The 27,226-nt window shown below is 39.1% G+C and overlaps 1 protein-coding gene across 1 annotated transcript; it reads left to right on the forward strand.

Moving 5' to 3' along the window:
- The first annotated feature begins 3,528 nt into the window (after nt 1–3,528).
- BLOC1S6 (biogenesis of lysosomal organelles complex 1 subunit 6) lies at nt 3,529–26,151 on the forward strand. Its single transcript, XM_058541510.1, has 5 exons — nt 3,529–3,692; nt 8,369–8,510; nt 21,072–21,159; nt 22,879–22,965; nt 23,377–26,151. Exons 1-5 carry the CDS (start codon nt 3,611–3,613, stop codon nt 23,494–23,496), a joined length of 519 nt encoding a protein of 172 aa, XP_058397493.1. The 5' UTR covers nt 3,529–3,610; the 3' UTR covers nt 23,497–26,151.
- Nucleotides 26,152–27,226: the final 1,075 nt, after the last annotated feature.

The following is a 27,226-nucleotide window of genomic DNA, read 5'->3' on the forward strand; positions in this document are numbered from 1 at the left end:
CTGTGTTTGTGTTAGGTAACAAGGTCCTTGACTCTGAAGTATACTTTTGCTAATTATGGTGTTTATTCCTGTCCGCAGGCTTTACTAGTTTTTCTCTGCATATTACATTTGACCTGTCCTTCAAAGTATGGCTTGCATTCATTTCCTCTATTAAGCTTTTAAAATTTCTTTAGTTACTTCCCAATTGTACACTGCACAACTCCACATCTGTGGTAGGCTGAATAATGGTCCCCTGCAAAGACGTCCGCTTTCAATTCCCCAGAATCTGTGAATGTTACCTTACATGGCAAAAGGAACTTTGCAGATGTGGTTAAATTGAGGACCTTGAAATGGGGGGATTATCCTGAGTTATGCAGGAGGACTCAATGTCCTTATACGAGGTAGGCTGCAGGATCGGAGTAGGAGAGAAGGCAATGTGACAATGGTAGTAGAGGGAGGAAAGGTAATGTGATGTGGGGCCATGAGCCAAGTAATGTGGGCAGCCTCTAGAAGCTGGAAAAGGCAAGGAAGTGGATTCTTCCTCAGAGTCTCCAGAAGTAACTAGTCCTGCTGACACTTTGACTTTAGCCTACTGAGAATGATTTCCAGTACTGTGAGATAATAAATTTGTGTTGTTTTAAGCTACCAAGTTTGTGGTAATTTGTTACAGCTGCCATAGGAAACTAATACAACATCATTATGTCTTTTACAATTCTCCAGGTCTGTTCCACATAATTTAGCACTTTACTGTCATACTTGCTAATGCTACTATGTATAAATGGTAGAACATAAATTCCTGATGGACAGGAACCAAAATTTTTACCTCTTTTTTTTTACACCCTAAAGTGCCTAGTTCAATATTAGGTACTCAGCTATCTGGAGTGCATTATAACTTTGGTGCATAAAAGAGAATGGCCACTACCAGTGGAGAAATGAAGGGCATTTTGAAAGACATATATAACTCAATGAACTGTATTTACTTTCTTGGCATCAATTTCCAACCTTTTGATTTTGAGCTCTGTGTCACAAGCAGTACAGGTGCCCAGTAACTGCTTAACAGAGACTGGAATACAGAGGGTCCTCAACAAGCACTTGATGTGTTGAGCTGAAACCCGTGGGGGTAAAGAAGGAAAAGGAGAAAGAGAAAAGCAAGATGGGTCTGGTAGAAAGTCCTCCTAGTCTGTTTGGCTGATTCATTTTTGCCACATTAAGTGAAGTTAAAATGCTGAAATGGAACATGCATCAAATTTTGTAACATGAATTTTTCCTTAAAGCAAAATAAAAGAAAGGAAAAGGTGACAAAAATAGGCAGGGTGTGACAATTTAATTTCATCCATTAAATTCAAATAACTAATATTTTTAAATCCACATAATATGCTTAATTCTGTGCTAAGAGATAAAGAGGTTACAGACACCCATAGGACATGGGTCTATTCTGAAGGGCCTAGTATCTGGTTGGGAGATAAAACTAACAATAAACCAAGGTGGCCAGGCAGTTTATCAAGTGCCATCTTGGGTGACTCAGACTTTGGAGATTATAAATATTTGGAATTTGGGGCTGGAATCAATACTTCATTCATTCACCAAATATTTATTGAGAACCTATTATGGTTCTCTGTGAATAACAGTTTCCATTTGGAGTTTGCAATCTAATATAGGAAGTCAAGGGAAATAAGTGACTAATACAAGAATGGATTAAGTGCTAAACAGCAGGAGGATTTGTAGATGAGAAAAGGTTATTACTGTAACTTCTGAATGAAAGAGGAGGTAGGCTCATGAATGATTTTAAAGTAAAGGTATTATTTAGGTGAGCCTTGAAAGATGAGTAGGACTTTGAAAAGAATAGACTATTCTAGGCTGAAGCATGAGCAAGAGCATGACAGACATGAAAGGGCATAGTTTTAGGAGTGTGCTCAGATGGGACAAAGGATGTTTGAATATAGTGCATTACTTTCCTAAAGGCTCTAGGGGTGAATCCCTTTCCTTGTCTTTTCCAGCTTCTAGAAGTCACCACAATCCTGGCTGGTGGGCCCCTTCCTCTCTTTTTGAAACCATTAATGTTACATCTCTCTAATCATTCCTCATAGTCACATCTCCCTCCTGACTCAACTCTTCTGCTTCCCTTTCCCAGTTTTGAAGGCCCTTGTGACTGCATTGGGCCCACTTGATAATCCAGGATAATCTATTTTAAGGTCAGGTGAATAGCAACCTTAATTCCCCTTTGCCATGAAATTTATATTCATAAGTTACCGCGATTAAGACTGTGGACATTTTTCGGGAGCCATTAGTCTCCCTACCACAGGTACTAAGGAGAGGAAAGGAGGCCAAAAGAGGAAGAGGTGTGAATGCACTGAAAAGGGCAGTGGGGACCAGGTGCAAGTTTCTGAGGCTTGACATAAATTCTCATTTTTTTTGAAGATAGCATTGGCTGCAGCATAGAACACTGGACAGGCAATTTTGAGGAGCAACATTAGGAGGTCACAACTATAGTTGAGGTGAAACAGTCTAAGGCAGGGAGAGCATAGCTGATTGTTTTATTGGCCTGACACTGCCTCTGCCAATTTTTAGGTGTTTTTCATCAAAATTCATGACATCGTCCCACAAGATCAGAGCAATTGCAGTTTCTGGTAATTTGGCTGAATTTGTTCAGTAGATGCTGCCATCCAGGCCTTAAATCATCCACCTACAATCAACAAGAGGAGATCAGAATAGTGGAAAACCCGGCAGTTAGCAAGGCCTAAGCTCACACAGAGCTCAACACTGAATTTTTTTTTCTTTTGAGGAAGATCAGCCCTGAGCTAACATCAATGCTAATCCTCCTCTTTTTGCTGAGGTAGACCGGGCTCTGAGCTAACATCTATTGCCAATCCTTCTCCCCCCCCCCCCCCCCCCCCCCCCCCCCCCCCCCCCCCCGCAAAGCCCCAGTAGTTTATGTCATAGCTGCACATCCTTCCAGTTGCTGTTATGTGGGACGCTGCCTCAGTACTGTCGGCGGCGAAGCAGTGGTGGTGCACCCTGGGATCCAAACGCAGGCCGCCAGTAGGGGAGCGTGCCACTTAACCGCTAAGCCACGGGGCCAGCCAACCGCTCAATTTTTTAACGGTCCAACTCGCAGGGAAAGCACGCAGTCCTGTTCCTAAGGTGCTTCCTTAACACGGAAACAACGCGGGACAGCTGTGCCTGGCCTCAGGGACAGCTGTGCCTGGCCTCAGTGAACAAAGCCTGACTGCTCGCCTACGATCAACAAAGCTCTTCCCGTCCTCGAAACCCTCCCGGAGGAGCCCCTTCCCGTCACCGCCCTCTTCTTCCTCTGCCCCCAACAGTTGGGTCACAAGGACGGGAGCCCAGCACAGCTGAGGCTACTGACACCGCGCCCTAGACTCCACTACGTTAACGCGGAGTCTCCGGAGCGCCGGCCGTGGGGTGGGGACTGGGAGATTGAGTGGGAGGGAAAAAGCGAGGGGGGGGGGCCGGTGCTTGCGGTCCCGTGCCCCGAGGCTGCTAGCTTCCGCGTTCGTCACTTCCGGGTGCGACCGCCGCTTCTGTCCGGCCGGGTGCACGCGTTCGGTTCCTCCGTCCTGTATCTGACCGTCTACACAACTGCCCCTTGCCTGTTCCCAACGGGAGTGACATGAGCGTCCCTGGGCCGTCGCCCCCGGACGGGGTCCTGACAGGGCCGCCCGACTGCCTGAGAGCCGGGGAGCCTATGCCGGGTAAGTGCCATGGGGCCAGGCGGGCGGCCGGGACCGAGTGGGAGGGTCTCCGGGGCCGCCCCCGCGGGAGTAAGCTGCTTTCCGCAGCTGCGGCCCGAGGCTCTGGTCCACGCGCGGAAGTGGAACCGCGCCGGGCCCCCTGCCCAGCGGAGTGGGCGGGACGGGAGGTCTGGAGGGGAAGCGGTGTTTGGGGTGCGGTAGGAGGCAGTTGATGGCGAGGTCTTCTGAGTGTGTGTTGACTCCAGCACATTGTTGGCTCTTTGTTTTACATAAGTGGTTAAGGACTTGTAACAGACTGGAAAGTCCCATCACCCAGGTTCTTGGTCAGCGTGAGAGAGAATTCAGACACCGGCACAACGGCAACAGCAAGCAAGCAAAGATTCATTAGAGGAAAGGTCGGGTACACTCCAAGTGAGGAGCGGGCGGTGCCAGAGAACGCGTTTGCCCCGTGTCTTGGGTTAGTTGTATTTTCATTTGGGCTGTTCAGAAGGGAATTAGCATTATTTGGTTATCCGCCAATAATAGTTTCCTCCAACCACACGTCGGGAGGGAGAGTTCTAGACCTTTTAGGGGAATCTCCGGAACCGTCATGGGAGTCATCCCTCATGGAAGGGGGCTAATGCATATGGAATTTGTATGTAAATTAAAGAAAGGTCAGTGTCCTCTAGAGGTGTATAGCAGAAGGCTTTGTATGTGTTGTTTGTGCACTCGTTATTTTTATCGTGGTGGTTGAAGGTCTCAGACTCCGGTGGCGTCGCTAGGCGGCTCTCAGTTCCCCTTTATCTGCATCTTGTAGGATGCCAGCAAGACGCTTCACTGGTGCAGCAAGGTCTCGGCTATGATCCCCTGCTCATGTCTACCTAGCTACCTATCTCAGATGCATTTGTCAGAAAGGTGATCCGTTTGAAATTCAGAGAATTGAGGTATCCAGTATTATTGACTGCTCACTCATGAAATGCCCTGTCTTGCTTGTTGACATTACCGCATCCCTGTTCCTCCAGCAGTCTTTGTCATCTGGAGTTCCAGGGGAGATTTAAGCCCTAAGGCACTAAGGCATCTGTTGAATGTAGTGAATTGACTTGCTTTGCATCCAGAATGGTACTATTTATGTACTGTCCTTGGGAGAATTGAAAAGATAGCCACTCAGAGCAGTCTCTGTGTTACAGACGAGGAACCCTAGACGAGAAAGGCTGCAGGGTTTTGGATGTGCCTTTTCTTTTATCTCCTGTTCCAGAAATATAGGAATTATCCCAAAATAGTGCTCTCATCCGTTTCTTGGCCATGCTTTTCCTCAGTGATCTCCCCCTTTCTTCCCTCCTTCATAAGTTTCTTCTATAAGTATGACTTCTTTATAGATAGGTGCAGCTTGAGTCCCTTTCTTAACTCTTGCTTGCTCCTCCATCTGCTTGCTTACTCTGACATAGTTGTTTTGCACTAATCTTACATATAGCATGTACATAAATAAAAGCAGAAGTCTGATCCTGTTAATGGTGCCAAGTCACTTTCACTTGAAACTTTTACTCTTGACTCTTTCCTCTCACTTGCCTGCAACCTCTGTTAGGTCTAGGGGATTCTACTATACAATTTCCATCTCCTCTTTGTATGTTCACCCTATCACAACCATTGTAATACTAACACAGACCTCCAGTCTGTCTGTCCCCCTCCTGCACATGACTGCCCCAAGGTGAAGCTCCGATCGTGTCATTTCCTTGCTTGGACACCTTAAATGGCTCCTTACTACTTACTAAACATAGGTCCAACCCATTAGCTTGGCATTCAGGGGTCTTTGTAGCCTGGCCACATGGTCTTATAGCTCACTGCTGCATGTGCCCCATGCTCCAGACATCCCAAACTACCTTTTCTTTCCATAGATGCTATGAGAGATGCTTATATTGCATCTCTTCCCCTCCTTAGAATTCTTACCTCATTTGGAAATTGTAGTTTTCATAGATTGTTGGTAGGAGTATAAATTGGTGCCATTTCTTAGGAAGGCAGTTTTGCAATGTGTACTTTAAAAATGCATAAACCCTTTGTCTTATTGATCAATCTGCTTCTAAGAATTTATCCTACAGAAAGAGTGACACAAATATGCAAAGTCAAGCAAGAAAGCTCACTGCAACATTGTTTGAAATTGCAAAAAGTGAAAATAACCTCAGTACCCATTTATGGGTGTCTAAGTCTACTCGGGCTTCTATAACAACATACCATAGGCTGCATGGCTTAAACAACAGCCATTTATTCCTGGAAGTTCTGGAGGTTGGGAAGTCCAAGATCTAGGTGCTGGCAGATTAGGTTCCTGGTGAGCACCTTCTACCTATCTTGCAGATGACTCTTTCTCACTGTGTCCTTACATGGTGGAGAGCGAGCTCTGGTCTCTCTTCCTCTTGTTTTAAGGACACCAGTCCCATCATGGGGGCCCTACTCTCATGACCTCATCTAAACCTAATTACCTCCCAAAGGCCCCACCTCCAAATACCATTACATTGGAGGTTAGGGCTTAAACATGAATTTTAGGGGGACACAAATGTTCAGTCCATAACATTAGGGAACTGGTTAAACAAATATGGTAGAATTCTATTCTTTTAAAAAGAATGTAGTAGATGCATATATGTTGATATGGAAAAAATACCTAAAAAATATATTTACGAGAAAAGTTGCAGAATGAGATGAGTAATATTTCTTTTGTGATAAACACAGGGTCTGTGCCTGAGAATGCAGAGATACTTTCTTGAAGGCTCTGTAAGAAACTCCAGAGTGACTCTCTCTGGCATAAGGAGTGAGAAGGAATATTTTTACTTTTCAGCTTATGACCCCCACTTTTGTGTTTTAAGTTTTTCAATGAGTAACAGTTGAAAAGACATGAAAATTCCATCCATTTTTCAAGCTTCTTCAGCTCAAATGCCTGCGCTTCCCTGGTGAAAGTGAGCCTTCTCTCCTCTGAATTCCCATAACAGTTTCGCTTTCTTTAATGGCACTTCTCACATTCTCTGATTCCCTTATATTGAGCCCTTTCAGGGAAGGGGATTTGCCTAGTTTGTTGTTGTAACCTCAGAACCTAGTACATAATATAGATTTGCAGTATGAATAGGATAAGGACCCTTCTTTCTTTAATCTCCCACAATAAAGTACCTTGAATTTAGTAACTAAATGTATGTAGAAACATGAGTAACTTAGACTCTTCCAATAATTGACTAGAAGATGGGGGTGGGGGTGGGGGTGGGGGACGACCTATGAGTTAAATGTGTATATATATTGTAAGGGAAGTGTGTTAGTTGTTATTCCTTAAAGTTGAAATATCCTTATTTGGGTGTTCCTGTTTATCTGTAATACCTATGTTTTCTGTGTTTTCTTAAAGTTGCTGCTGTTTGCACTGTTATTGTAATTAAGCCTTTAACAATGGCATTAATTCTTGCATATAATTTATTCACATCCCATCTGATGGTACATCAGTGGCAATATCTGTTAATGACCCACCTTTTCCATTATATTTTTATAGTATAAAAGGGCTTCAGTTTTTAGTTAGCTCTTACCTATTTGAATATTGCCTTGCAACTTTGAGAATTCCTAAGTTTGTTCATATGTTTCTGAGGATCAAAATAAAAATCATACTATTTTATTCTGATCTCTAAAAGCTTATTTTGAATACGACAGCATGTTGTTTTCCTTAATCTTGCTAAAATTTAAATCTGTAGTAAAAACTATGCTTGGAAATGGGCTAAAAGCAATATGTCGTGATAAAAGTATTCTATATAATGATCTAATTTGATGTCACTGATTATTACCAGATTATGATTGAAGAGAGATGTTTCAGAGTTTAATATTAGTTTAAAAATGCTTTTAGAGTACAATTTTGGTAACGTGACCATCTCACTTTTCTTCCCTCACTCTAAACCAGTCATTCTAAAATCTTAGAAACCATTAATTGAACTTGGTTTAGAAATTGTTTTGTACTTTTTTTGATAGGAGTGGTGATTGATGGATATTCATTTTAGACATTTTGAATTCCTGGTACAGTGCTTACACTGTTATTCAAAGGAAAAGTATGAGGCATAGTCCCTGGCATCACGTCCAGAATGACACACGAGGCAGTTATCCTACACTATTTTCTATCGTAAATTAAGGTGCTGAATCTCAAGAGAGGAGAATTTCTCTCTTAACAAATGATTAAAAAACCCACCTCTTTTATATTTAAATGATATATCAAGCTATATGCAAAATAAATGTTGACCATATTTTTACTTCCATAGAATTGAAAACAAATATTTTTAGGCATTGCATTTTTTAAAATTTCTGCATTCTTTTGAAAGCAAGAATTTCTTGCTTTAATTTAGTGGTTGTTTCCCACTGTTAGTCCTCAGACTCCTTTACTAATCCATTGAAAACTAAATCCTATGCCCTGAAAAATACATAAATATACAGAATTTTGCATGTTAATATTCTTTTAACCTAGACTTTACCTTATACTAGTAGCTTAGAAACAATTTTTGAGTACTCGTAACCCATTTTTTAGAGGAAACTCAGAAGGTAAAAGTTAAAAAAAAGAAAAGCAGGGTATGTGTATTCTCCTGTGTGTACATGCTGAATCCACTTTCACCCTCCTTCCCTCCCTTGCTACTACTCTCTTACCTCTTTGTCAATTTAAAAGCTTCCTAAATTTGATTTTTGCTTGGGGACAGGTTTAAGTGACACTTCTCCAGATGAAGGGTTGGTAGAGGACCTGACTGTAGAAGACAAAGCTGTGGAGCAACTGGCAGAAGGGCTGCTTTCTCACTACCTGCCAGATCTGCAGAGATCCAAACAAGCCCTCCAGGAACTCACGTGAGCTAACCAAAACCATTGGAGCACTCATTTCCGCTTGGGCATAGTCATAATTGACTGTATAAGTGTATACGGTATTAAGGTATATTTTGTAACATTTAATACAATCAAGTATTTCTGTATCTTTAGTGATAGCAAATGGAAGTGGAGGAGTACAAATTTAAAAAAATGTGAAGTGAATAGTACTAGAGTGTTTGATCTCTTCTAAGAAATACCGCTAAATCTTATGTAGACTCTAGTTAGTTTTGGTGTTTTACCATTATTTTATGAAAGTATTGCCTATTGGGAATGTTGCAGGATGGGTATACAACTGTTTCTGAGTAGAGTTGAAAAATTACCTCTGTAAGAGTCACAGTTGTTTTCATTTGCTGGTTCACCTGAGTTGCCAGAAATCCTTAAATACCTTTTTTTGAGGTGACCCATTTCATTCCTGGTAGATAACTCTACTAGCTAAATAAAGGGTTGGAGGATATGCTAAGAGAGGAACAAGATAAGAACAGAACCCATAGAGTGGGACCAGTATGCAAAAATTTACTCTCTGACTTTATCAGCTCCCACTTGGAAACAGCAGACTTAACTTCTGCTTCCTCCTGGATCAGGGCCTCTCTGGATGCCCAAGCTGGCCTGTCATTTCTTTTTGTGGTGGTCAGCTTTAAACTGGCTGTCCAGTGCTGCTGCTCTAAGACCTACCCTTTGAAAACTTATCTCAAAAGGCTGTATGAGGGCAAAAGGAGAGTAAGAATCAACAACTGTGTCCATTTTATAAATATTAGTAAGTAATGTTATAAGTCTTAGAATTGTATAATTCTATGAATTCTTCAAATCTTGGATTTGAAGGTGATAAATGAGTATAAAAGTGGTACTGTGTTCTACTACATGTGGGGCGTTACGTTACTTAGAGTTGGCAACATTTCTTGGTTTTCTGCTAGTTCCAAGTGAGATTTTTTATCCCTAGTGTGTGGTATGCCTTATATTTTGACCCCAGTCAATGCTTGTGGCAAAAAAGTCATAAAGATTTTCTGGGGGAGTTTGGATAAGGTAAGATAGACTGAAGGAAGGTAAGAAAGTCTGCAAGTAAAACATGTCTGGATACCACTTTACTCACAAGAAGCTGGGAATCAATGTTTAATTGCAGGGTTTAATTGATGAGGACACTGGCTAAAATTTAGTATTTTGAATAACCCCATTTATCTTCCTAGGCACCCAGACAATCATGATGATGATGATGATGATGATGATGATGATAATGATAAAATCAGCTACTGTTTATTACTATATGTACTACATGCTCAGTGCTTTATATACTATATCTCAGTTAATCCTGACACCCACTTTATGAAGTATCTAACATTATTCCCATTGACAGTTGAGGAAACTGAAGTCTGTGAGGTCAAGTAACTTGAAAAAGATTACATGGGTAGTGGTAGAATTAACAATTGAATATGATGAATAAGTAGTTATTATACTTCTTGAGTGTTAAGGAAATATAAGCAGATTTCAAAGAAAGGAAAAAGAGAAGTGTTTCCTAGTAGCTGCCTCTTTCATCCATCTCTCCACAAATTTCACTGTTGATGAAGATGTAGGGGAGAGAGTACTGGACTGAGAGGTACCTGGTTCTAGTCCTGGCTCTGTCATCAAACAGTTTAATCTTCATTAAGCCACTTTATCATTATAGAAACAGACCTGCAGCAGTGAAAGAGAAGATAAAAGATGGAAATTAAGTTTACTGTGTAGCTAACAATGAGTAAGGAAGACCAAGAAAACAAATTTAGTTTTATATGTAAGAAGGGCTATGGAGCATCATGGCGGAGTAAGCTTCCCCTGTTGAACTCTGCCCCTCTAAGACACAACAAAAAGGACATTCATATTCCAACAGAAGCTATTCACACAACACAGGGGACATCTGAGGCACTCAGGCAGCTGTACACCCGAGGACGGAGGGCCTGGAATCCCCAGAGGAAGTGGAAGGAGTTCTAGCTTCTTTGGCCCCGTGGCGCCCCAGCTCCTCCTTATTCGGCCCAGCGCACTCCAGTTCCAGCTTCTTTGGCCCCGTGGCACCCCAGCTCCTCCTTATTCGGCCCAGCGCACTCCAGTTCCAGCTTCTTTGGCCCCGTGGCGCCCCAGCTCCTCCTTATTCGGCCCAGTGCACTCCAGTTCCAGCTTCTTTGGCCCAGTGGCGCCCCAGCCCCTCCTTCTTTGGCTCAGTGCACTCCGGTTCCAGCTTCTTTGGCCCACCGGCGCTACAGCTCTTCCTTCTTTAGCTCAGTGCACTCCAGTTCCAGCTTCTTTGGCCCAGCACACACCAGTTCCAGCTTCTTTGGCCCAACACACGCCAGTTCCAGCTTCTTTGGCCCAGTGGCACTCTAGCTCTTCCTTCTTCGGCCCAGCACACTCCAGTTCCAGCTTCGTCGGCCCAGTGGTGCTCCAGCCCCTGCTTCTTTGGCCCAGTGGCACTTCAGCTACAGCTGCTTCAACCCACCTGTACCTGAGCCCCAGCTGCTTCGGCCTAGCTGTGCTCTGGTCTCAGCTGTTTCCACGCTCCAGCTGTTCCCATGCTTCCCCCGCCCCAGCAGCCTCTACTCAGCCACGCCTCAGATCAGGCAGGGGCTGACGAGAGTGCCCACAGATTGAGGCAGGCCAGAATACACAGCCCCTGACCCCCACCCAGTGGCAGCAAGAGGAAACTGTGACCATATATTTTCACTATGAGGAAAAGTAAGCCAATACCGACAGGCACCATGCAAAAATATATTAAATCTCCAGACCAAAAGGAAAACGACAAGCACCCAGAAGTCAACCCAGAAAGCACAGAAATGTATGACCTTAATGACAGAGAATTCAAAATAGCCATCATGAGAAAGCTTAATGAAATACAAGAAAACACAGACAGACAATTCAGTGAAATCAGGAGTTTCTTCACAAAAGAGATTGAAACTGTAAAAAAAAAAACCAATCAGAAATCTTAGAGATGAAAAACACAATAGAGGAGATAAAGATAAATCTGGAAGCCTTAAGCATCAGAGCTGACAATATGGAGGAAAGAATTAGCAATATTGAGGACAGCAATGCAGAAATGCTCCAGATAGAGAAGGAAAGAGAACTAAGACTAAAAAGAAATGAAGAAACTCTCTGAGAAATATCCGACTCAATTAGGAAATCCAACATAAGGATTATAGGTATTCCAGAGGGAGAAGAGAGCGAAAAAGGAGCAGAGAACTTGTTCAAAGAAATAATATCTGAGAACTTCCTGAACCTGAGGAAAGAGCTGGAAATACCAGTGAATGAAATAAATAGATCTAAATATATCAACATGAAAAGACCCTCTGCGAGGCATATAGTAGTAAAGCTGGTAAAAGTCAACGACAATAAAAAATAGTAAGGGCAGCTACACAAAAAAAATAACATACAAAGGATTTCCTATCAGGCTCTCAGCCGATTTCTCGACAGAAACTTTACAGGCTAGGAGAGAGTGGAATGATATATTCAAAATTCTGAAGGACAAAACCTTTCAGCCAAGAATATCCAGCAAAAATATCCTTCAGATATGATGGAGAAATAACAACTATCCCAGGTAAACAAAAGCTAAGGGAGTTCATTGCCACAAGACCCCCACTACAAGAAGTGCTCAAGAAGGCCCTCATCCCTGAGGCAATAAAGAGAAAGGGGATTCAAAGTTTTGAACGAGGAGGAAAATAGGTCGACAAAACCAGAAAAATTGCAGTCCTCTATCAAAATAGATTAGCAAACACTTAAATATAAAACCAAAGATCAAAGGAAGGTAAGCACCAAGTGTAAATACAACCTCATCATGTTAAACACGAACTCACAACACAAGAAGGAATGAGATGTGAGAAAATAGAAGGGGAAGAGGAAAGGGATCGAATTGACTTAGTCTAAGGGAATAAGAGGCCATTGAAAAATGGACTGTCACATCCACGAGATTTCTTATACAAACCTCATGGTAACCACTAACCAAATAATCAGAACAGAATCACACACGATAAAGAAAGAGAAAACTAGGAGAACCCCCATACAGAACTACCAAACTAAATTGGTAGTCCGAAACACACAGGACAAGAAACAAAAGAAATGCAAAAGAACCAGAAAAAGAGTGATAAAATAATGACAAGCCCCCGTATATCAATAATTACCCTAAATGTAAATGGACTGAACTCTCCAATCAAAAGACACAGAGTGGTGGGATTGATTAAAAAACAAGACCCAACAATATGCTGCCCCCAGGAAACACATCTCAGCTCTAAAGACAAACACAGGATGGAAGACAATACTCCAAGCTAATGGCAAACAAAAGAAAGCAGGTGTTGCCATACTTATATCAGACAAAGTTGACTTCAAGATAAAACAGGTAACAAGAGACAAAGAGGGGCAATATATAATGATAAAAGGGACACTCCACCAAGAAGACATATCACTTTTAAATATATATGCACCCAATACAGGAGCACCAAGGTACATAAAGCAACTATTAACAAACCTAAAAGGAGATATTAACAACTACACAATAGTAGTAGGGGATCTTAACACCCCACTCTCATCAATGGACAGATCATCCAGACAGAAAATAAATAAGGAAATAATGGACCTAAACGGAAAACTAGATGAGATGGACTTAATAGACATATACATAGCACTCCATCCAAACCCAGCAGATTACACATTCTTCTCAAGCGCGCATGGAACATTCTCAAGAATAGACCATATGTTGGGAAACAAGGCATGCTTATATAAATTTAAGAAGATTGAAATCATAACAAGCATCTTTTCAGACCATAATGCCATGAAGTTAGAAATCAACTACAAGGAAAAAACCGGGAAAGTGACAAAGCTGTGGAGACTCAAGAACATGCTACTAAACCACCAATGGATCATTGATGACATTAAAGGAGAAATCAAAGCATATCTGGAGACAAATGAAAATGAAAATACACCGTACCAACTCATATGGGATGCAGCAAAAGCGGTCCTGAGAGGGAAACTCATAGCAATACAGGCCCACCTTAACAAACAAGAAAAAAAGCCCAAATAAGCAACCTCAAACTACGCCTAACAGAATTAGAAAATGAAGAACAAACAAAGCCTAAAGTCAGCAGAAGGAGGGAAATAATAAAAATCAGAGCAGAAATAAATGAAATTGAAATTAAAAAAACAGTAGAAAAGATAAATGAGACAAAGAGCTGGGTTCTTTGAGAAGATAAACAAAATTGACAAACCCTTAGCCAGGCTCACCAAGAAAAAAGAGAGAAGGCTCAAATAAATATAATTAGAAATGAAAAAGGAAAAAGTACAACAGATACCACAGAAATACAAAAGATTATAAAAGAATACTGTGAAAAACTATATGCCAACAAATTGGACAATATAGAAGAAATGGATAAATTCCTAGACTCATACAACCTCCCAAAACTGAATCAAGAAGAGATAGAGAACCTGAATAGGCCAGTCACAAGTAAAGAGATTGAAACAGTAATCAAAAACCTCCCAAAAAATAAAAGTCCAGGGCCAGATGGCTTCTCTGGAGAATTTTACCAAACATTCAAAGAAGACTTACTACCTGTCCTTCTCAAACTATTCCAAAAAATAGAGGAAAATGGAACACTTCCCAACACATTCTACGAGGCCAACATCACCCTGATACCAAAGCCAGGCAAAGACAATACTAAGAAGGAAAACTACAGACCAGTATCCCTGATGAACATAGATGCAAAAATCCTTAACAAAATGTTGGCAAACGGAATACAGGAATACAGTAAAAAGATCATACACCGTGATCAAGTGGGATTTATACCAGGGACACAAGGATGGTTCAACATCTGCAAATCAATCAATGTGATACACCACATTAACAAAACGAGGAATAAAAACCATATGATCATCTCAATAGATGCAGAGAAGGCTTTTGACAAGTTCCAACATCCATTTAGGATAAAAACTCTCAACAAAATGGGTATAGAAGGAAAGTACCTTAACATAACAAAGGCCATATATCACAAACCCACAGCCAACATCATATGCATTGGGGAAAAACTGAAAGCCATCCCTCTGAAAACAGGGACAAGACAAGGGTGCCCACTCTCGCCACTCTTATTCAACACAGTACTGGAGGTTCTGGCCAGAGCAATTAGGCAAGAAAAAGAATAAAAGGAATCCAAATAGGCAATGAAGAAGTGAAACTCTCGCTGTTTGCAGATGACATGATCTTATATATAGAAAACCCTAAAGAATCCATTGGAAAACTATTAGAAATAATCAACAACTACAGCCAAGTGGCAGGGTACAAAGTCAACTTAAAAAAATCAGTTGCATTTCTATATACCAACAACGAACTAACAGAGAACTCAAGAAGACAATCCCATTTACAATTGCAACAAAAAGAATAAAATATCTAGGAGTAAATTTAACTAAGGAAATGAAAGACCTGTACAATGAAAACTATAAGATATTACTGAGTGAAATCAATGATGACATAAAGAAATGGAAAAAGATTCCATGCACTTGGATTGGAAGAATAAACATTGTTAAAATGTCCATACTACCTAAAGCAATCTACAGATTCATTGCAATCCCAATCAGAACCCCAAGGACATTCTTCACAGAAATAGAACAAAGAATACTAACATTCATAACATTCATATGGGGCAACAAAAGACCCTGTATAGCTAAAGCAATCCTGAAAAAGAAGAACAAGGCTGGAGGCATCACAATCCCTGACTTCAAAACATACTACAAAGCGATAGTAATTAAAACAGCATGGTACTGGTACAAAAACAGACACACAGATCAATGGAACAGAACTGAAATTCCAGAAATAAAATCTCATATCTATAGGCAGCTAATATTTTTTTTTTTAATAATTTTATTTATTTATTTTTTCCCCAAAAGCCCCAGTACATAGTTGTATGTCATAGCTGCACATCCTTATAGTGGCTGTATGTGTCACGCGGCCTCAGCATGGCTGGAGAAGCGGTGTGTTGGTGCGTGCCAGGGATCCGAACCCAGGCCACCAGCAGCGGAGCGCGTGCACTTAACTGCTAAGCCACGGGGCCGGCCCTGTGGGCAGCTAATCTTTGACAAAGGAGCTAAGGACATACAGTGGAGAAAGGAAAGTCTCTTCAATAAATGGTGCTGGGAAAACTGGACAGCCACTAGCAAAAGAATGAAAGTAGACCATCTTCTTTCACCATACACAAAAATTAACTCAAAATGGATCAAAGACCTGAAGGTGACACCTGCAACTGTAAAACTCCTGGAGTTAGATATAGGTAGTACACTACTCGTCATCAGCCATAAAGGGATATTTTCGAATTCCATGTCTACTCAGACAAGGGAAACAAAAGAAAAAATAAACAAGTGGGACTTCATCAGATTAAAGAGCTTCTACAAGGCAAATGAAACCGGGATCAAAATGAATAGGGAACTCTCCAGCTGGGAAAAAGTATTTGCAAACCATATATCTGACAAGGGATTAATCTCCATAATGTGTAGGGAACTCACACAACTGAATAACAAAAAAACAAACAACCCAATTAGAAAATGGGCAGAGGAAATGAACAGACACTTCTCCAAAGAAGATATACAGATGTCCAATAGGCACATGAAAAGATGCTCAACATCGCTAATCATCAGGGAAAATGCAAATCAAAACCACACTAAGATATCATCTTAAACCCATTAGAATGGCTGTAATCACAAGACAAAAAGCAACAAATGGTGGAGAGGCTGTGGAGAAATGGGAACCCTAATCCACTGCTGGTGGGAATGCAAACTGGTGCAGCCTCTATGGAAAACAGTATGGAGATTCCTCAAAAAATTAAAAATAGAAATACCTTATGATCCAGCTATCCCACCACTGGGTATCTACCCAACGAACCTGAAATCAACAATCCAAAGAGGCTTATGCACCCCTATGTTGATGGCAGCATTATTCACTAGAGCCAAGACATGGAAGCAACCCAAGTGTCCCTCGACTGATGATTGGATAAAGAAGATGTGGTATATATATACACCATGGAATACTACTCAGCCATAAAAAAAGACAAAATCCTCCCATTTGCAACAACATGGATGGACCTGGAGGATATTATGTTAAGTGAAATAAGCCAGAAAGAGAAAGACAAACAGTGCATGATTTCATTCACATGTGGAAGATAAACCAACACACGGACAGATAGAACTGTTTGGTGGTTACCAGGGGCTAGGGGGTGGGGATTGGGCACAAGAGATGGAGGGATGCACTTATATGGTGACTGATAAACAATAATGTACAACAAAAATTTCACACACACACACAAAAAAGAAGGGCTATGAATATTCTTTTATATGTAGTTGTCATTTTAAGAACATTGGAAAGAAAGAAAAAAGAGGTTCTGGGATCCAGGTCCCTAAAAGTAGCTGGGGAGGTGCAACTGTGAGTAGCCTCAGTGGAGCTTCCTTTGAGATAATTCAGGCTTGGCCTTGCCAAGGAAATACCTTTTTTCCTCAGAGGATCATTCCTCAGATACTGCATCGAGGCTTCCTAATCACTCCTAGCCTATTTATCTTAGATTATACAAAACTTCAAGGGAAAGGAAGTTCAGTCATTTCTGCCGCACTACATTATAGCTAAATATTGTCTGGAACCTTCTTCTGGAGTGTCTAGACTTATGGATCATGAAAGAACTGTACTTACAATTACAGTTTTATTATAAAGGATACAGATCAGCACCAGCCAAATGAAGAGACACATAGGGCGAGGTCTGGGAGCATTCCAAACACAGAGCTTCTGTGCCCTCTCTTAGTGAAATTTGGACACATCACCCTCTCAGCACTTTGATGTGTTCACCAACCAGGAAGCTCCACTGAGTTTTGGTGTCCAGAGTTTTTATTGGTTCTCCATTATGTAGGCGTAATTGGTTGAATAGTTGGCAAAGTAATTGAACTCAGTCTCCAGCCACCCTCCCTTCCCTGGAGAATGGACTGATAACACATGGCTGAAAGCCCCAACTCTCTAACCACATAATTGATCTTTCTGGCATGACCAGCCCTCATCCTCGGCTCTGGGGGCCCACCATAAGTCACCTCGTTAGCATAAACTCAAGTGTGATCCAAGAGGCTCGTGAATAATAAATTCCCATCATTTGGGAAATTCCAAGGGTTTTAGAATTGCCTTGCCAGAAACCTGGGACAAAGATCAGACAAATTCTTGATTATACAGCTGGTGTCTATTCAGATCTTTTGCCTATTTTTAAATTGGGTTGTTTATTTTCTTGTTGATTTTTAAGAGTTCTTTGTAGGAGCTGGCCCAGTGGCCTAGTGGTTAAGTTTGGTGCGCTCCACCGCAGCAGCCTGGGTTTGGTTCCTGGGTGCTGACCTATATCACTCGTTGGCGGCCATGCTGTGGCAGTTACTCACATACAAAATAGAAGAAGAGTGGCAGTGGATGTTAGCTCAAGGCGAATCTTCGTCAGCAAAAAAAATTTTTAAAAAGAGTTCTTTGTATATTTTTGATACAGGTCCTTTATGTGTTTTGCAAATATTTTCTCCAAGTGTGTGGCTTGTCTTTTCATTCCCTTAGCAGTGTCTTTTGCAGAGGAGAAGTTTTTAATTTTAAAAGTCTTGACTTACCAATTTTGTTTTTCGTGGATCATGCTTTTGGTATTGCATCTAAAAATTCATCACCAAACCAAGGTCACCTAGATTTTCTCTTGTGTTTTCTTCTAGAAGTTTTAGAGTTTTACATTTAGGTTTGTGATCCATTTTGAGTTAATTCTTATGAAGGTATAAGGTCTGTGTCTAGATTAATTTCTTTGCACATGAACGTCCAACTGTTTCCTCACCATTGGTTGAAAAGACTATCCTGTCTTCACTGCCTTGCCTTTGCTTTTGTCAAAGAGCAGTTGACTATATTTGTGTGGGTTTATTTAAGAGCTTTCTGTACTGTTCCATTAATTAATGTATCTATTCTTTGGCCAATACCATCCTGTCTTGATTTCTGTAATTTTATAGTAAGTTTTGAAATTGGGAAGTGTGAGTCTTCCAATTTTGTTCTTCTTCAGTATGTGTTGGCTATTCTAGGTCTTTGCCTTTCCATGTGAATTTTAGAATCAATTTGTTGATATCTACAAAATAACTTGCTGGGATTTTGATTGGGATTGTGTTGAATCTACAGATCAAGTTGGGAAGAATTGTTATCTTAACAGTATTGAGTCTTGTATTCCATATACTTGGAATATCTCTCCATTGTTTAGATCTTCTTTGGGTTCTTTCATTCGAGTTTTATAGTTTTTGCATATAGACCCTGTACATATTTTGTTAGATTTATACCAAAGTATGTCATTTGAGGGGGGCCTATTGTAAATGATATTAATTTTAATTTCAAATTCTAATTCTTCACTGGTAGTACATAGGAAAGCAATAGACTTTTGTATGTTAACCTTGTATCTTGAAACCTTGCTATACTCACATGAGTTCCAGGAGGTTTTTTGTTGATTTTTTGGGATTTTCCACATAGGCAGTCATGTCATCTGTGAACAAAGACCGTTTTATTTCTTCCTTCCCAATCTATATACCTTTTATTTCCTTTTCTTGTCTTATTACATTAGCTAGGACTTCCAGTATGATGTTGTATAGGAGTAGTGAGAGTGAACATCCTTTCCTTGCTTCTGATCTTAGGGGGAAAGTATCTAGTATCTCACCACAAGTATAATGTTAGCTATGTGGTGTTTTAGATGTTCTTTATCAAGTTGAGGAAGTTCCGCTCTCTTCCTGGTTTATTGAGAGTGTTTTTAATCATGAATGGGTGTTGGACTTTGTCAGATGCTTTTTCTGCATCAACTGATAGGACCATATGCATTTTCTTTAGCCAGTTGATGTGGTGGATTACATTGACTGATTTTTGAAAGTTGAACCAGCTTTGCATATTTGGAATAAATCCCACTTGCTTGTGGTGTATAATTCTTTTTTTACATTGTTGGATTTGATTTGTTAATATTTTGGTGAGGATTTTTGCATCTTTGTTCATGAAAATATTGGTCTATAGTTTTCCTTTCTTGTAATATCTTTATCTGGTTTGGTTTTAGGGTAATGCTGGCCTCCTAGAATGAGTTAGGAAGTGCTCCCTCTGCTTCTATTTTCTGGACGAGATTGTGGAGAATTGGTATAATTTCTTCCTTAAGTGTCTGGTAGAAATCACCAGTGAAGCCATCTGGTCCTAGTACTTTCATTTCTGGAAGGTTATTACTTATTTATTCAATTTTTCTAATAAGTATAGGCCTACTTAGATTATCTGTTTCTCCGTGTGTGAGTTTTGGTAGTTTGTGTCTTTCAAGGAGTTAGTAATTTTCATCTAAGTTATCAAATTTGTGCACATAGAGTTGTTGAAAGTATTTCTTATTATCCTTTTAATGTTCGTGGGATCAGTAGTGACGACTTCTCTTCCATAAATTATATTAGTAATTTGTGTCTTCTTTCTTTTTTCTTTGTTAGTCTGCCTAGACATTTATCAATTTTATTGATCTTCTGAAGAACCAACTTTTGGTTTCGTTGATTTTTCTGTATTGTTTTCCAGTTGTAACAGCCTGTTTTTGCTGTTCTGCTCAGCTCAGATCGTCGACTTGCTTGGTTCCCCTCTCATCCGTTCTGTATTTCACTTTCTGTGGTCTCTAGTCAGAGCTGAATGGACAAACTTGTGACGTGGGGGATATGCCAAACTCACTACTGGGTGGTGGTGATGTTGTAACTGCCCTTCAGTCTTTTCATTGCTATTTCTTTTTTTCATCACTGTTCTCTGTTTAGCATGGTTTTGCAAGCAAATCATGTCATATTTTTGTTTGTTTATAGGATTCTTTAAAATCTTTAATTAGGTAACCCCTCAGTGTCACTTATTCCTGTGATCCATTGGTTAATCTGGAGAGGAATATTGGGGAAGTTGGCTTCTCTTCCTCAATAGGTTTTGAGTCTGAATTTTAATGATGAACCTTAAAAGTTATCTAGTCTGACCTTCTTACTTTAAAAATGAAGAAATTTAGGCTCAGAGAAATAAAAACTAAATTTCCAAGATCACACAATTAGTTATTGGGTAGGGGAATCTTGTGATTCCTAGTCCTCAGTTTTTTTCATCTTGCTGCTTCTTTGTTCCTTGATACTGCATTTTTCCCAGCTCTAATCTGAAAAGTCATTGCTCCTCATTTCCTTTATGGGAATGTTACAATTGTAGTATATATAAAACATCAAGTTTCTTGGGCAAGATAGTATAAAAAACTTTTTGGGGATAATGCAGAGTGTTGCTAGAAATAACAAGTTATAAAATAATTTTAAGTGACTTAATGATTTTAGTTATTAGAATCTGAAATTGAGGCAAGAATAAAAGGCACATTTAGTTATCAGAATGTGGCTTTGCAGTTATTATTTTGAAAAAGGTTATGCTAACCAAATAAGCCTTGGAGAGTCAGTAAATTTCCAACTTTATTTCTACCTTTAACATTAACCAAGATGAATGTGATTCCTTTTATTGAACCAGTGCTTGCAGTATGTAAAGTTTATTTTGGCTGTGTGCTTTTATTTCAGACAGAACCAAGTTGTATTATTAGACACACTGGAACAAGAGATTTCAAAATTTAAAGAATGTCATTCCATGTTGGATATTAATGCTTTGGTAGGTATAATTTAGTTGACATAGCTTAATGACGTCTTGTTTGAGAAATTGCTGGATTTATTTTCCCAGTGTACATATGTACTTATGTATGTTTAGGATCTTTTCTTCTAATTTTTAAAGTTTAGAATTTGTCCTTTAACAAGAAACCTTAATTTATTTTACTAGAACTTTCATTGTTGTGAATTGTTATCTTTCAAATGTTAAACTTTTGATAGGAAATAACTTATTTATGAAAGTCTAGAATAGATCTCATAATTAAAGACATAAAAGAACTAAAAGTAAAGTGCATCTCTCTCTATCAATCACATGGTTTTTTAAATTAGCATTTTATTTAATTGTATGGCATTTTCATAATGCCATAACAAGTTAATGATGAAACAGACTTTTTGAGGGTCCTTTTTGAACCCTTTATATCTTTCAATGTAACTACAATTGTTGAGTTTCATCAGAAGCTCTATAGCTTTTTGATGAGAGAAACTGATACTCTTTATTTTAAGAAGTGGAATTAACAAGAATAAGGAACTTGTGGCTACCTTCCTTTACCTTGAACATTAGAAATAGCTTGGTTTGCATGATTTTGTGGACTTTCATACACAGCTCAAAAAATGGACTTTTCATTGGACAAATGTGGCTTATTAATGTTTTGTTTTTAAAATAATCGAAAACAAAGTCCCTCTTCTCTAGCATTAGGCAGGGGCCTGTGATAGTATAATACAAAGTCTTCTACTCAGTAGTCCTGACTTGTTGTGAAGGAGGTGGGCAAGGCTACACTGACCTACTTTTGTCTTCCCCATTGAGTTCATGTTGCAGCAGAATGAATAATGGTTGAATGATAAATGAATGAACAAAGCAGATGTAATACTGTTGCTTCAGTCTAAAGGGGCAGAAACTAAGTCTAGCTCTTTTTTCCTTTCTCAGCCCAAGAGTGGTTTTGATTATCATTTAGGAACTGAAAACTGGAAGGCCCAGAGAGAGAGAAGGAGGTTCTGTGAGCTCTAGAGCTCATCAGACTATGACTGTACTTGTAGTTATGTGAAGGTCGCTAATCTGTCCACTGACACTTCTCTCATTTTTGTTAACTTGTCTTCTCTTTCTGTTATCTTGCCTGAGCATGAGGTACTTTTTTTTCCTTCTCTCCCATCTCTGGCTGAGATGGCAAGTCTATACTTATCACTCCTTGGAAAGAAAAGTGTCCTCACAGAGATTGTTCTGCTTGGTCTGACTTCAGAAGCCCAAGGAACATGACGAAACTTGTCCACGGCCCTCTCAGGGCTCTCTGGTCACAGCTTGGTTTTTCCTGATAGGCAGAGACTTCACTTAAACTGGCCTACATTTCCTGGCTCGGTCTCTCCCTTGTAAAGGCAGTGGAGAGTGCTTTACTTTTCTTAAATGAAACTGGTAGCATTATTGGATAGTCTTACTGAAATTTTATATATTGCATGTTTTTAAAGCAAAATGTTATCTGTACACAATATAAATGTCTGTTTCATGTTTAGGACCTCTTTTTTGTCAGTCTGAACTGAATCAAGTGTTTTCAAAATCCTACTAATGGTTTAAATGAAATTTGAATTTTGGAATTAAAATGTGGAGAGAATTAAGGCTTTAAAAAATTTGACCAATTTAGAAAGAATGAACTGTAATTTAGGCATTGACTTATTTATCTTTTTTGATATTTCAGTCTATTTTAAGTTGACTTTTCATTTGCTTTTCCATGTTAAGTTCACTGAAGCTAAATACTATCATGCCAAGTTGGTGAATATAAGAAAAGAGATGCTGATGCTTCATGAAAAGACATCAAAGTTAAAAGTGAGTTGAAAATTCTTTCACATTCATTATAAAAGTAGAGGTTTAATGTCTTTCTTCAATATTCATTTTCTGACTTCTTAGATATCCATATACAATAACATACTTAATTCATGGTACATTATTTTCTTTTAAAACATATTGTCTTGAACCCCACTCTGGGCTTTTCTACTAATAGCTGGGCTAGTAGGCTCATATTCTCTGAATATGTCACTGCAGTTCTCATTTAATAAGAGTTTGGAGAAACAGTTTTTTTTGTATCAAGAGGACTTTACCCAGAACAAATTTGAAAGTTAAACATGAAATTTATTAATATGTATTGGTTACCTCAAAGCAAAGCACTATTACTTTTAAATTAGGCCATAACCTACAACCTTTGATTGCTCTCTTGGTTTTTGAATTTTTCTAACCTAGAAAAGAGCACTTAAGCTGCAGCAGAAGAGGCAGAAAGAAGAGCTGGAAAGGGAGCAGCAACGAGAGAAGGAATTTGAAAGAGAAAAGCAGTTAACTGCCAAACCAGCTAAAAGGACGTGAAGAGTTGAACATGTTTGTGTGTGTTTCCTTCCCCTGTCCCACATTCTTTGGATGTAAGATGACCTAAGTGGTGACTGAAGTTAAGATAGTGCCTTATACCATTGTGTCACATTTTGAAATCCTTTTCCCAGGAGGACTGTGTCTCCATATCTTCATTTCAGCCTTTTAAGAAGCTTTTTTCTAAGTAGAAGACATGATGTCTCTTGGTTTGGATATTTATATGTAATTTTTTCAACTTCTGTTTTGCTTAATTTTAAAATCCGTTATTTTGGTTTTGGATCATTTATAAACTGGAAAATGGCTTGATTGTTTTAATAGTCTAGACTCGAAGTGGTTAAAAATTAGTATGAATTTTTTAGCTTCCCAATAAGTGTGGATTTAAAAGTTTCAGTTTCTTATTTTATGAAATGACTAGCCTTTCTGGCAATACATTGCTGTGTTTTGGCAATTGTCTTTTCATTGCTTGGTTAAGATGAAATGCCAACTGTTTAATCACATATGCCACTGAAAAAGAGGTGGTGTAAGCCCTTGTGAAGAGCGTGATAGAAAAGTGTATACCCAGGAAATGATAGCCTCTTAGAGGTGGGATAGGTGAACAAGATGCCAGATAGATTCTGCCAACCATGTACTGTATCTGCTTCCCAGCATTGTTGTTGCTGTTTACTTCTTACGTAGCTTCTGGGTTCAAAGGAGATATCTGTTCCTAAGGTTTGGCAGCGGTGGTGGAACTGTCACACACAAATGCTTGTATATTTGTAATACTTAATAACAGTTGTTACACAGTGAGATATGGTTGTCAAATTAATAAGATAATGAGCCCAACTTTACAAATGGGAGGTCTAATCACAGTTCTGTCTATCCTCTGATTCACTATGTGGCCTTACATGTTACTTTTTTGTGCTTGTAAAAAATTCTTAAAAGTAGAATGATATATACCAACTTTCCATTTTATTGATAATGACAGGAATGGTGGAAAATAAGTAAATAGCTTCTTCACAAAAGAGGCAGCATGATACCTTTAGTGTTTTCTAGATTTTCCCACCAATATTATATGTAGAAACTTATGTGAGAAATATTATGGTTTCGTTGTTTAGTATTGAGTATATTATTCACTGTTTTAGTATTATTTAATATCCAACTAGTCTTCAATCTCTATTACACAGCGACTGTACAGAACCTGTAAAGGTGTATGATTAGAACGTGTATCTTTTATAATCTACATTATGTTTTTGGTAAGCTGGCATCACTACCTCTAATCGTGTATCGGGCTAGTTAATGATGGAGAGGACATTAGATTTAAGTTGAGTGCTAAGAACTGGTCCATTTAAAGGTTTAAATAGTTTGTTTGAAAGCCCTTCCTTTCTTTAACGAATGAATCTGATCTCACAGTTCACTTAACTTTGACCTTATATTTAAGAATAAAGATATATTTTACTCAGGAAGACTACGTGTTGTCCTCAAACACTAGCTAAAACTCCTAGGGCAGGATTCATTAGGACTTGCAGGACAATGTCACCTCGATTGCTGAATGTACTCGTTTATAACCTAACAAAGGCTGTGCGTTGTTTCAGAGTGGTTTGTGGACCAACTGCAATGATTATTTAAAATGCTGGCTCCTGGACACCACTCTCAATCCACTGAAGCAAATGTTTGTTTGTTTTGCCTTTTTTTTTTTCTTTTTTTTTTATAAAATTTCCTCAAGTGATTCTGATATACCTTAAAAGTTGAGAACCACTGGTCTAGTTGTTTAGGTCAGAGGCTCCCACACTAGGCTGCATATCATTATCACCTGGGAACTTAAAAAAAAAGCAGACATTCTGGAAGATTCTTCCTCATTAGTTTAGTGGGGAGGGGGCTCATGTAAATTTTAAAGAGCTCCACAGATAATTCTGATGCAAAGAACCACCGGTCTAGACTATCTAGGGATTTATATTTATGAGGAGTGAAATAGTTTAAAAGCTATGTCATAACTCTTAGGATAAATCTTATGAAATAAATTCTGAACTGCTGCTTTTGATATAAAGTCAGATTTAAGACTGAAATAGATAGCAGGTAGGAAATAGAGAATTCTGATTAATTAATTGAACTTTGATCTGTATTAAAATCATGTTTATTGAATGAATGGCGAGGCACATATATACTTTTAGAATTGTATTATTTAAGTTTTGAAGATTTTTTAAAATGTGAAGAATGTATGTTAGCATCTACTATTTTTAGGTCAGTTGTAAGTCAGAAGTACTGTTACCCTAGTAATTAAAATCAAAACTATAGCTGTATTTCAGTAGCATGGAAACATATCTTACTGACTAAACCTGAATGGAACCCTTATAATTAGTCTTGGTATATTTTTGCACAAAATAATAATTGGTACTTGGGAAGGATTCTGTTTTTTGGTTGAAAAAAATTACTTTTGTTTTGAAACTATATCACGTAAGTACTGAACTAAAATGATAGGAGTTAATTTTGTATTTACGTTGCAGTAGGTATCATGTAAATATGCAGACCTTGAATGTAATGTGAATTGTGTCCGCAGTGAATTTTTGGGTGGATACAGTTTGTAAATATGCCAATTATACACCCTCATACATTTGTCTGATTTTGAGCTTGTAAAATGAGGGCTACTTTTTACACATTTAATAAAAAAAGGTCTCTGAATGATCCAGTGTCATTTATCAAGCACAGTTGTGTACCTAGCACTGTATAGTTCCCTTTAGGTACGTTACTTCAAACATTCCACTCCTTTGCTTTCCCCTCCTGTCGTCTTCCTATTAATGTTCTCTGTAGATTGTGTCATGAAATGGCTGGTCCAGTCACAAAATCCTTTTCAGATTCCTAGCATTGTTGTTGCTGTATATCTGTATAATTTCCTCCAAAGCAATGATTCTTAATCATTAAAACTTCACACCTCACTGAGGTATTTAAAAAAGTTACGTAGTTTATAGGTTTTCCTTTTGAATTAAGATAGTTCCTATATTATAAATTTGTTCAGATTAACCAGATGTTTAAGATTTGTTCTGTGGCTAGCTTATTCATACTGTTCTAGCTGTTGGCATGTGTGAGGCCAGATGCCCTGTGGTGTTCAGGTTAGCATTTGAGTGGGACTAGGTTTATTTTCAAAGCCATTAAGAGAGTGAAGGGAGTAGTTAAGAGAGACACTTCCAATGACTAGTTTAAAAAGCTCTTAAAGCAAAAACACAATGTGAAGGGAGTTAAAGAGAAGGTAGGTAAAATTTGGGGTGGGATGGGGGTGGTAATGGAGAAAGAGAAAAGGAAAGCCCAGGATGGAAGCAGAAGGGAAAGGTAACGTATCCTTTGTGTACCCTGAGTAAGGGAGGCTTGTAGGCATGTAAAGAATAAGAAATTATTAAAATATCCACCTATTTTAGGATAAAAGTAGTGAAAGGTCGCCCCCTACTGCCTATTCATTGTAAACTGAAGAAAAGGTTATAGCTGTTCATTCTGGTTTAGATCGTCAAGATGTTCCTAATGTGCTTCAGGAGGACTGCGGTGCTCACATCTGGATGAGGACGAGGCTGAAATGTATGGGTGCTGCTCACTCCTATTCTAGGCTTGAACTTTTACTAGAAACTTTGGAAAAGACAGTCAAAAAGTATATTGAACACTTTGTGCAAGGGAATACTAAGAAACAAACGTGTATATAGACCTGAAGGTTCCTGGCTTCTGCTTGGATCATTAAATTTTAAATTTTAAAGAATATAAGGTCTTAGTA

This window comes from Diceros bicornis, chromosome 5, assembly GCF_020826845.1.
Source record: "Diceros bicornis minor isolate mBicDic1 chromosome 5, mDicBic1.mat.cur, whole genome shotgun sequence".
NCBI lineage: Eukaryota > Metazoa > Chordata > Mammalia > Perissodactyla > Rhinocerotidae > Diceros > Diceros bicornis.

Bases quoted from the DNA above. Each gene is read 5' to 3' on its own strand.
- BLOC1S6 (XM_058541510.1), top strand. From the start codon at position 3,611: ATGAGCGTCCCTGGGCCGTCGCCCCCGGACGGGGTCCTGACAGGGCCG. The intron at 8,511-21,071 runs GTGAGCTAACCA...CTTTTATTTCAG, and splicing joins CAAGCCCTCCAGGAACTCAC to ACAGAACCAAGTTGTATTAT. The intron at 21,160-22,878 runs GTAGGTATAATT...TTCCATGTTAAG, and splicing joins TGTTGGATATTAATGCTTTG to TTCACTGAAGCTAAATACTA.